A 12,361-nucleotide genomic window follows, 5' to 3' on the forward strand; every position below is an offset into this window, starting at 1 on the left:
TGTATGACCGGGGGGGACTGACGGTGTTGTTGTGTGACCGAGGGGAGTGACGGTGTTGCTGGGTGACGGGAGGGAGTGACGGTGTTGTTGGGTGACAGGATGGGAGTGATGGTGTTGTTGGGTGACGGGGTGGGAGTGACGGTGTTGCTGGGTGACGAGGAGGGAGTGACGGTGTTGCTGGGTGAATTGGGGGAGTGATAGTGTTGCGTATAAAAAATGGTCATCTGAATTGCCTCTTTCTGTGCTGCAAAGCTGAATGGATATCTGTCCCACTTAGGTACATGTCTTGCACAAGTAATGGCGCAAGGTATTTGTCTAGGGAATTTAATGAGTTATAAAATTTATCACAACTTCATCTCTGGATCTGAGCCAGCAAGCCTGTTGGAAGAGAGGATTTGTTCCTGGCACTAACAGATATGTCTTAGACACGGAAACGGATGAAGTCTGTCTGGGTGTGAAGGATCCTTTCACTGCCAGAATCCTGCGCCAGCGCAATCTAACTTTCATTCTGACAAACCTGGAAATTGCCCCTTCCCCCACCCTGGCGTTCAGCATCTCTTGTACGTTTGGTTTTGTCGGATGGCAATGCGGCATTGATGTCAGAACAGGGCAACAAAATGAGGCCATTCATTGTCTCCAACCTGTTTGATCACTCACTTAGATGACAGCTAATCTTGTCTCTCGCTGCTGTTGTTGCTTGCATTTCCATTTAATATTCTTACCACCTGTAAGATATTTTTAGCTTCTTGGATAGATTTTATTGTTTGGTAGGAACACTAATGAACTATAATGTTTTATACATTATTGTATGTTTTTTCTGCAGCAATGGGAAGTGTGCAATGGGTTTGCAGACATGTTTGGAGCCTTTCTGGGGATCTGGCTTTACCATAGAAAGGAATCTAATTGCTAGCCAGTCTGTTCTAATTGTTAGTGATGAGCACAGGAGATTCCCCTGTGTCATAAAGCTGCTGGGCCAGAATCACTGCTGCTGTGCGTGTTTTCTTGGAATCCTTCTCCCAGGCAACTGAGTGGATTTTTTTTTAACCTCTATTCCCTCACCGATGATGCACAGTTCTCGCTAAAGTTTTGGAACGCCCACACACTCTTCAGGCACAACAGCTCTGCTATCATTGTTTTCCTGGCCAATTTGTTTCTGAGATTGTGGTAACTGAGTATCACACTCGTCATATCCAGGCATGTCCATTTAGGGATGACTGTGGAAGAATATTGAGCACTTCATCTATGACAGGACAGTCAGATTTTGGGTAAAGATAAGTATAAGTACTGCACAGATTAGATATCCAGCTATTCTCCTCTATAACAGTGTGTCCAATACTGATGGCTGTTCATTAGACAGGCCTCTGCAGCGTTCAGTTTCAAACTTGGTTTTCTTGATAAAGCCAATAAAAGGGGTACTTTTGGAAGCAGGGTTCTGGGAGTTGATGCACAGCGTAACCCCAGAGTGTATTGTTAATTGGGGTGACTTAAGAATTGGGAACTAAACAGTGGGAACAAAGAAGGAGGACGAATTAAGGGTCGGTTTAATGTCAGCTAAGAGATAGAAAATACAGTAAGGAAAGAGAAAGAAAAATTGAGTTTAGAGAAAGAAGTGAGCTACATAAAATTATAAACACAAAGGCAATAATTTACAACCTGATATTTTAAAAATTTCCTTCAATAATTTATTTGCTTGTTAGAAATTTACTTGTGCTTATAATTACTGGCCTTAAATATCAGATATCACAACATATCATAGAATCACTACAGTGTAGAAAGAGGCCATTCAGCCCATTAAGTCTGCAGCACCCCTCTGAATACTCAGTGGAAGCCCACACAGAAGGAGAATCTGCAGACTCCACACTAACCCAGGTTCATAGTGCTGTGAGGCAGCAGTGCTAACCACTGAGCCACTGTGCCACCCATGTCGTTTATTGTAAAACTGAAGGTAGAACTGCAAAACTTATAACATTTCACTGCACACACATGCCTTATCCAAAATTACTGTAGCATTTACATCAATAACGATTGCATTCCATTAGCCTCACTATTACTGCAGTTGTACATAAAATCTTTTATACACTGTCCCCATCAAATGCTCCCAAGACAGTACAGGACGAGGTTAGATACAGGCTAAAGCTCCTTCTACACTGTTCCCATCAAACACTCTCAAGCCACCTATAAATAGGAACATAGGGACAGTATAAGCTACTAAGCCCATCAGCTTGTCCTGTCATCCTAGATCCTAGCTAATCATCAACTTCAATGCCATTTTCTCATCCTATCCCCATATGTCATGAGTATCTCAAAATCTATGGAAATCTGTTTTAACCATATTCAATATGTCAAGGACTGCTGCTTCAACTTTTCAGCACGTGTTGTTCTCTTGCTGGTCCCATTGTGTGTCGAAGGCTAAGTTAGTTGTTCTTGGTTTTCATCTGCATAGCACAGAGATAAAGGAGGTAACAATTCATTAGTGACCCTGTTGGTTGAGAGCCAGATTTGCTGTGTTTCCCTCCCTCTGGTTTCACCCAATGTGCTGGGCTACTGTCACTGAGCGTGCAGGGCAGTGGCCGGTGGGGAGTTGCTGCATGTGAGTCTTCAGGAAGTGTCAGGAATTATATCAGCACTTTATATTTCAGTGCCAGAGGCCAGGCATGTGTTTTGGTAGCTTACCTGCTTGTGACAAGCTTTGGATTCAACTTGTGCAGTGAGTTCAGGTCTAAGAACTCCAATTCCATCATAACAATGCAATACTGATGGAATGCCACACTGTCAGGGGTGCTGTCTTTTAGATGAAAAGCTAAACCAATTTGCTTTCTCAGGTGGAGGAAAAGTAAGGGAGTTCTCCCAGGTGTCTGCTCAACATTATTTCTTCAAGTTTTTTTTGTTATTTGTTCCTGGGATGTGGGTGGTCTTGACTGGGCCAACATTTCTTCCCTAGTTGCTCTGGAAGAGCATAGTAATGAGCTGGCCTTCTTGAACCATTGTAGTTGGTGTGGGACAGCTGTTCCCATGGTGCCATGAGGGGAGGAGTTTCCAGGGTTTTGACCCAATGACAGTGAAGGGACAGCGATATGTTTTCCAAGTCAGGTTTGTGGAAGGGAACTTGTAGCTGGTGGTGTTCCCATGTGTCTTCTGCCCTAGTCCTTTTGAATGGTAGAAATTACTGAAAGATTATTTTATCACTATCACTAGTTGTGGGATTGTACGGTATGTTAATAACTCCTGACTTTCAAGCATTGTAACACAGCATATACTTTGCAAATACACCATTGGATATAACAGTCTTTGCCGTGACATGGGGGCATGAAAGGAAGTGAAATCAATGCCTCATTTACAAGTTTACAAAGTTAAACATCTCACAACACCAGGTTATGGTCCGACAGGTTTATTTGGAAGCATTAGTTTTCGGAGCGCTGCTCCTTCATCAAGTGGTTATGGAGTATAAGTTCATAGGATACAGCTTTACAAGTGTACTTGTGCTTAGAATTACTGGCCTTGAATATCTGATATCACAACTTATCATAGAATCCCTACAGCATATTAAGTCTTCACCAATCTTATGGGTACTCAGTGAAAACCCACACACATAGGGAGAATGTGCAAGATCCACACAGACATCACCCAAGCTTGGAATTGAACCCAGGTCCATGGTGGTGTGAGATAGCAGTGCTAACCAGTATGCCAGCCCTAATGAGATGGAGTTGAGCATGTGAATGATGGAGATGAATATTTTGTCAAGCACGCTATAATGATCCCCAGTAGCGCCATTTCCACTTTGTTGGAAGTGTGAAGTTATGGCGTTCTGCACTGCTCTAATGAGGCCATTTAAATTTTTTTGCCTGTCGGCAAATATTTCTGATGATCATTTGAAGGGACACAAGCTGGTAACAATCCACTTTGTTTAAATGTGGATGGCTTAAAACTGGATTAACCCACGTACAGGCATCAAAGTCAACCGCAGTAATCATACACAGAATTAAAGAGTTGAAGAATTGTTTGTTGCACCAGTGTTTGCACGTCTGGCCAGCGCAGATAAGATTATGTTGTGACAGTACAGATTTACTTCTGCTTATCTCTTCAGCCAGCAGACGAGTTTTGGTTTGAGTGGAATTGGAGATTAGAATAAAGGTTTGGGTGCAACCAGCTGATATTCAGCTGATTCACAACTTTGCCCAGAATGCAGATGGATCCAACTGTTTCCTGGTGGCACGGCTGACCCCAGTTTTAATTGGATGTGTGTGAAATTTAATTGCCCAGGGACGGGTGTGAAATTTCCAAAAGTTCATTCTGCCAGCATGTGCTTGCAATTCACTGAAAAACCAATTTGTTCAAAAGTAACATGTTTTTAAATTGTGCTTCCTGATGGCTCCAAATTGCAATTGTTCAAAGCAGATCTGAATTTTCTCAACTTCTGTACACACTGACTGTGTAGTTGGCTCGGTTAGTTGGCACAGAAAGGAAGTAATGAAAGAAAGCTGTTTAATCAGCCTCCACACTCCATTTCTTCCCTTTCATTGAAGCTCACCACCATCCACCCACTCTCTACCCACCAAACCCTGCTGGCCATGTGACTGCCATATCTGTATGCATACTTTAATTTGTTTTCAACCCTTCAATGTTGCTTGTCACTGTTCCAAGCCCTGAGGTAATTTCTTACCAGAGTTCTCCTCTGAAACCGGTTTCCAGCCTTCACACAGTGTAAATTTCTGAATCACCATCTCCACTGATCTCCTTCACTTCTCTCCATCTCCAAACTCTCAATCTGTGGCTCAATCTCATACCTGCATCTCTTTTTCATCCCAACTATTATCTTCCACTCCCCCATGACATAATTCCAGTTTTTTCTCTGGAATGTCCTCAATTTGGCATTTCTGTTGATTCTTGCTCAATAACATTTTTAGCCCTAACAGTCACTTGGTATTAAAGATCTTGAGCATTGCTGAAGACATGTCAAAGCTTTTCATTGTGCACTCTTTAGGACAGATGCAAAAATGTTAAATTTCAAAAGAAACAACAATTTATATTGTATCAATGCAGTATTAATTGTTTTTCCCTTTGAGGCTTTTTATTCTTGGTAAATGTTATGATGAGCTCTGGAAGACAAGTTTCAGTAACACGTGTCTTTTCAGCAAGACCCTCATTCCCAGTAAATCACATAGCCAGCTGCCCTCACCATCAGGGATCCAGGAATTGTTGGTTGTAAAGAAACCAAAGTTCATTGAGTTTGTCTTCTACTTTCCTATTAGTTGTACAAGTCAGTAGTGATCATAGCAATCCCTATTCACTTGGTCTCTGTAATCTCCTACACTACTGCTTAGATGTAACTGTGCCTTCCTTTTCAAATTCCTGAATACGTTGTCACTTCATGATAATTTTTCGGTTAGTCACTGACAGGACCATGGGTGAAACAGCAAAAACATCCAGTGCTCGCGAGCTTTGAGGAACCATCAGTTCAAGCCCACTTGTTCCTCCCAAACGTACCAATCATTCTGATGAAACAGTTCCCACTTCTTAACCATCAAGGTTAAAGACTACAAAATCAAGACAATTGTTGGTTGACTGGCTTATCATCATGAGAGGCGCGTTGCGCTCCCATGTTCTTTTGATCCATTTCTGCTTTGAGGTTTTATTATGTTATTCTAAGATCATCCTGAAAAGTAAGGAGAACAAGCTGACCCCTAAATATCAGATACAAGGAATGCATGGATTCTTTTGTCACAAAGATAAAGATTATGGAGCTGCCTTCACCTTAGCTGTGCTCTTTGCTCTTCATACACCAATATTCTGAAGCTTCCTCAAGCCTTTCTTCAATCTGGCTCATTATCCTTAGGTAGTTTTTCCCTACAATGTTCAGTCATGGAAACCATCAGAAGAACTACCTTCGCAAACAAAATCAGAAATTGCTGGAAAAGCTCAGCAGGTCTGGCAGCATCTGTGGAGAGAAAGTGACCCTTCTTCAGTTCTCAGTGCTGCACTCTTACAGGGACGGGATGTTAAACCAATGTCCCATCTCCCCTGTCAGGTGTCTGTATAAAAATCCCATGTAATCATTTTAAAGAAGAGCAGGGAAGTTCTTCTTATGAACTGGAAGGGTTTGGAGGGATATGGGCCGGGTGCTGGCAGGTGGGACTAGGTTGGGTTGCAAAATCTGGTCGGCATGGACGGGTTGGACTGAAGGGTCTGTTTCCGTGTACTCTATGACAAATGCATTGTGCTGTTTTTGGGAGGCACTAATTGTCTTCCACTTTCAAAATTGTCAATATTTCCAACTGATCTGTTAAAATACATGTCTGGGACAGGTGGGATTTGAACCTAGGCCTACAAGTCCATAGGTGGGGACATTACCATTGTGTAATAGAACCTTTAATTTCCATATTGTAGCCTTGGTTCCTTCAGCTGTAAAGCACATATGGATAGCCTATCTTAATGAAGAGTTATACAGAAGTACAAATCGATGTTCTTTTCAAATTGCTTTTTGTGTATTGTTGTTGGAGGTAACACCAGTACACCTTTATAATTAGCTAAAGTGCAATTGAGAGCAGGTTTGTGCCACTGTAGTCGTTGATGTAAATCACTTTTTTGCTCCTCAGCTCTGTTCAACCTGATTCCTGTGGGATTGCGAGTGGTGGCAATTCAAGGCGTGAAGTCTGGTCTCTATGTGGCCATGAATGGGGAAGGTCTCCTCTACAACTCAGTGAGTACAGATGCTTCATTTCCCCACTGTTCGATCAGAGCTATCATTGACCCCCAAGACACTTTGCTGTAGATCCTGGTCATTCACTAACCTCCCTGGGTTACAGAATTCAAGTGAGCAGTTTCATAAGGTAGAATCCCTACAGTGTGGAAGCAAACCATTCAGCCTATTACCTACGCTTCAGAAAGCATCCCAAACCCCCTACTCTCTCCTCTCTCATCCTGTATTTCCCATGGCTAATCCACCTAGCCTGCATGTTCATAGACATTATTGGCAATTTAGCATGGCCAATCAGCCTAACCTGCACATCTTTGGACTTTGAGAGAAAACCAGAGCATCCAGAGGATATCCACACAGACATGGTGAGAATGTGCAAACTCCACACAGTCAGCCAAGGGTGGGATCCGAACCCACGTCCCTGATGCTGTGATGCAGCAGTGCTAACCACTGAGCCACCATGGAAAGGTTTTGTCAAGTTCACCTCAGGCTTGTGAATTTATAGGATGGGGGCAGTAATCAAAATGAGCTCTGAATTCATGACATTTATTCTTCTGAACTATTGTTCAAATAAAGGTTTTGGTTAAATAAAATTTCAGCATCTCTCTTGTTAGCATTATACTTCCTTTCTCCTCCCTCTCCCAGGCGGTGCTCTTGCCTGAAGTTGAGTTGAGCTCTGGTCAGGCTCCTGTGAAGTTGGGTCTTTCCTCTTTTGACTTTATAGATGTTGGTTATGGGCCCTGAGGTCTGAGCCCCAGTAAGGTCGGTGGTCCCTTCCCTCCCGTTCTCCCCCAATCCATCTCCCATCTCCCATACACAGTAAAGGTGGCTTCCTATCTGATAGATGGAATAGCGGGAGAGGGGGTGGAGAGACAGGATGATTTGGGAGGTGGGTGTTACACTTAAAACTGTCTCAGGATATTGATGCAGGGGAGTGGGTTTGACAGCAGCATGGGATCTAATCATAGCAGCTGGTTTGGTACATAACAACTGGCTGAGTCTGTTTTACTCGCGTGGGTATTAATAAAGCCATACTGGTACTCATTCGATCACAGACTACAGAACCAGTTTTACACTATTCTATTTCATCTTTGTGCCTAAATGAGTTTGTGAACAGCTCAGTAAATTAGGTATTTATTTATTGCTTCCATTTCTGCACAAACCCATCACTACATTTGAATACTTATGGCTAATTGTGTCAGTGCTCTGGGAGATGTCAGTTAAGCAGTTTACAGAACCTACCAGTTAAATCGAATAATTCAGTGGTCATGAACTCAAATCTCATCCCTCAACTCTCAAACAGAGAAACTCCATGATTCCCTCATTTCTTTCTAGCTTTCTGCTTTTTTTTTTTGGCTGATTGATGTCTTTTGTTGTTGAGTTAGAGTAAATATTTACCAAATGTCTGGATGGTGCACTATTCTGTAATGTACCTTATAAATCTGAAACATTAATGGATCTAAGGCAGGTGGTGAAAAGTTGCACAAGAGATCAGTGCTGCCTTGAAAGGCTTCATGGAATGTGAAAAGTAATGGTTTGTTTAGCAATGAATGCTCCTTGTGCCTGATTCAATGACTACACATAGTGGGCAGAATTTTCCAGGCCTGCTTGGAGCTTTTAAAAGGATGGGGAATTTAATCAGGCAGGACAAGAAATTTCAGTTAACTGATGGCAGGTTACATTTTTATACTGTTATTCTTTGATGGAATGTGGGTGTCGATAGCTGGGTCAGCATTTGTTGCCTGTTCCCCTAATTGCTCTTGTGAAGCTGTCTTTTTGAAGTGCTGAAGTCCATATTGTACAGTTACGGAGGGTGCAAGGAAGAAAGTTTCAGGATTTTGACACAGCAGCAGTAAAGGAAGAATGATATCATTCCAAGTCTGCTTGGAGGGAGGCTTGACGGTGAAGTTGCAGGTGATGTATTCACTTCTGGTTCCTGCAGCCATTGCCGCATACAGACCTTGGGGATCTGCACTGTGTCTGGCGGAATTAAAGGGGATGGTAGGTCATGAGATTGCTGCAAGATTCCAAGCCTCTGACCTGCTCTTGTAGCCACAATATTTATCTGGCTGTTCTAGCTGCTGCTTTGTCAATGGGAACTCCCGGAAGTTGGTTGTGAAGGATTTAGCTAAGGGAATGCCATTGAATATCAAGGACCGATGGATAGGTTCTCACTTGGTGGAGATGGCCATTGCCTTGCAGTTTTGAGGCACTTGCTTCTTATTAGCACAAGCCTGTTTATTATTCAGGAGTTGCTACATTTAGAAGCCTCAGTGTTTGAGGAATTACAAATGGCACTGAACGTTATGCAACCATTCATGAACACCCCCACCCTCCCCTTATGATAGAGGAGAGGTCATTGATGAAGCAACTAAAGATGGCTAGATGCAAAAAGAGTGATTGTACTTCCTACGTAAATTATTGGCTTTGATTCAGAATGTCTTAAGGATTGATACAATGCTTTTTCTTCATTCCCATTGTGCGTTTATTCTTTGGCTTCATCTTTACTTGTGAATGCGTCATCAATGGACTAGGATCCTTGGATGACTGGGTGGTAGTGAGGAAGAGGTGTGAAGAGAGAATCATAGTGCTGTACACCACAGGAGAGGCAAGGTGTGATTTTCTAGAAATGTCGAACATTATCATCGACTTTGATGGAGAAAATGCAGGAGAACTGTTTCCAGTGGCAGAAAGATCAGTCAGTAGATTGAACGTATTTACAAAAAGAACCGGAGGGAGAGATGAGGACTTATTTATGACAATATAAAACATGGTGTCCAAAAGGACAACGGAAGCAGATTCAAGAGGAACTTTTACAAGAGAATTTGATAAATACTCGAAAAGCTAAAAGGAATGTAGGACTATCAGGAGAGAACAGAAGAAGTGTGATTAATTGGATATCTTATTGGAAGAGCTGTCATACATTGAACGCCTCTGTTTCTGATCTATGATTTTATAAGTTTATCAATGTAGCAGAATTTAATATCATCTGTGCCCACTTTATATTTAACTTGTCAACTTGCTGATGCTCCTTTTGACAGTTGGCTGTGGGTTGAACAGCACTTTTATTGGGTTCTGACTGCATTAGCCTTGTGTCCAATCTAATTCTTCACTGAGTACTTCAGCAGGGAATTTCCTGCTTGTTTCTGTCTTTGGCTGTCCATTTGAAGCTGCTAAAAATGAAATCGCCTCATTAAATATTTATTCTGCGAGTCTCTTCAATGTAAAAATTGTCCCCTGCTGCTGCAGTTTCGGGTGTCTTTGGTAACATTTGACATTAGAAATGTACAGGCCAGATTTGACAAATATCATGAGGCTTATCATAAATTTCATAGCTTGTTCACCTGGCAATGACTGACTTATCTGATCTGCTGCTGCACTGAAAGGTGGTGTGATTCAGGTCTTTCAGATTCTGAATAGGGTAGAGATGGAGATGGTGCTCCATTTGCGACTGAGATCAGAACAGAGGACCATGGATTTCAGAGAGCTGCTAATAAATCCAGTGGAAATTCAGGAAAACAAACATATTAGCCAGACCTTATGCCCGAAACATCGATTCTCCTGCTCCTTGGATGCTGCCTGACCTGCTGCGCTTTTCCAGCAACACATTTTTCAGCTCTGATCTCCAGCATATTAGCCAGAGTGGAGACAGTGTGGGACTCAGGGAGGGGTTGAAGAGATTGGTAATGATGCATTTAAAGGGAAGCGGGATAACAGATGATGAAGGAAGGAATGGAAAGATGGGATGATGGGAGAAGATGAAGAGGCGATGGAGGGGACTAATATGGGAAATGAAAACTGAAATGGTTAGTGTGTGGCAGTAGTTGCCAAATTCCAATTGAATATGATCTCCCAATGCAGGGTTGTTGGCCTGAGCATGGGTCATCAATTCCCATTCTGCCTGATTGCTCTGAGTAGATGTTATCTGAGCATTCAGACTTAAAACAAGACAATGCTGAATTGTTCTGTGACTGGGTCAGTGGGACTTGAAGCCGACTTTGTTTTACACCATGCTGAATTCAAACCTTACTTATTGCTTAAAGGCTGCTGTCACCTTTTCCCACTGGTGGTTTCAAATAGAAAATTGAGAATGAGAAGATGCCAAAGCTGTTTGGAGTACCCAAGATTTTTATTATATAATTTGTTAACCAGGAGGAATGCTGTTTCCACCACGGGGTGTATCCTTAAATCCAATGAAGCAATTTACTTGATCCTTGTCACTATCTCCAATTTTTCCACAGTATTTTGCACAAGGACAAACAGCCTGTTCAGGTTGCTGCGGTGGAAATGCATAGGTAGCGGGAAGAGGACCTCGAGCCTCATACTGTTCAGTTGAGCCGAGATGGATGGTCTCTTTCAAAGGCCGACTGAGCTGTTTCTTGTTCACTTTGATTCTGAGATCACCAGTTGGGCAGTTTGGTTTAATAAAAAGGGGGATCTCAAGCTGGTGAAATCAAATGAAAGCATGGCTTGTCTTCCAAGTCTGACAGTCCAAGGATGTAAACATCTGTGATGAATGTTGCTGCATGACGTTTCCAGGTCAGGCCGATTAAAGCACAGTAAATTGGAACAGACAAGCCAAGGTAAGTTCAAAGCACAAGCTTTCCTGATAGCTCATCCATGTCCAATTTCTTCAATCTTTGCAGTGAAGTGAAGCTACTTCAAATGGTTCTGTCACTAAGTCTTTCTCTGTGTCTTTGTCTGAGTTTTCTATTTGTGTCTTTTTGCTGTTCATTTATCTCAATAGTTCTTGTGTCTCTCTGTATCTCTCTGTGTGTTTCTGTCTCTGTGTGTAAGCTTTCCTGTTTCTATGTTTCTCCCTCTCTCTTTCAGTCTTTTTCTCTGTCACTTCTACTCCCCATTTACCTGTATGACCATCGGTAGACCATTTGGCCCTTCAAGTCTATTCCACATTCAGTGAGATTGTGGCTAATCTCACAACCCTTAACTCTACACTGCTGCCTTTTCCTTGTAGCCCTTGGCTCCCTTGTGTATCTGTCTCAGCCTTCAGTATAATTAATGGCCCAGCCTTGACTGTCCTCTGCAGCAGATGTTTCCACAGCTTCACTACCCTCTAAGAAAAGACATTCCTCCTCACCCCTGTCTTCAGTGGGGGACTCCTCACTCTGAGATTATGCCTCTGGTCCTAGACTCTCCCATGATGGAAGCAACTTCTCTGCAGCTACTCTCTCAACCCTACTAATATTTCAATAAATTTGCCTCTAAGCTTGCCAAAGTGCATAACCTGATGTTTTCTCTCATTATATTTCATCTGTCAAGTTTGTGACCTTTTGTGAAGGGCAGGTCGTGCCTCACAAACCTTATTGAATTCTTTGAGAAGGTGACTAAGGAGGTGGACGAGGGGAAAGCGGTAGATGTGGTGTATATGGATTTTAGTAAGGCGTTTGATAAGGTTCCCCATGGAAGGCTACTTCAAAAAATACAGAGGTATGGCATTGAGGGTGAGTTGGAGGTTTGGATTAGGAGTTGGCTGGCTGGAAGAAAACAGAGGGTAGTAGTTGATGGCAAAGGTTCATCTTGGAGGGCCGTCACTAGCGGTGTTCCGCAAGGATCTGTTTTGGGACCATTGCTGTTTGTCATTTTTATAAATGACCTGGAAGAGGGGTTAGAAGGTTGGGTGAGAAAGTTTGCGGATGATACGAAAGT

At 42.5% G+C, this 12,361-nt stretch overlaps 1 protein-coding gene across 4 annotated transcripts in view; it reads left to right on the plus strand.

The window, feature by feature from the left end:
* fgf12a (fibroblast growth factor 12a) overlaps positions 1-12,361 on the plus strand; it is a 339,524-nt gene that overhangs the window by 198,177 nt on the left and 128,986 nt on the right. For all 4 annotated transcript variants that reach the window (XM_043702611.1, XM_043702610.1, XM_043702612.1 and 1 more), the window contains one exon: positions 6,594-6,697. In XM_043702611.1, coding sequence (XP_043558546.1) covers positions 6,594-6,697 — 104 coding nt within the window. The remainder of the gene's footprint in view (positions 1-6,593; positions 6,698-12,361) is intronic.

The sequence above is a fragment of the Chiloscyllium plagiosum genome, chromosome 13 (genome assembly GCF_004010195.1).
Source record: "Chiloscyllium plagiosum isolate BGI_BamShark_2017 chromosome 13, ASM401019v2, whole genome shotgun sequence".
Lineage (NCBI taxonomy): Eukaryota > Metazoa > Chordata > Chondrichthyes > Orectolobiformes > Hemiscylliidae > Chiloscyllium > Chiloscyllium plagiosum.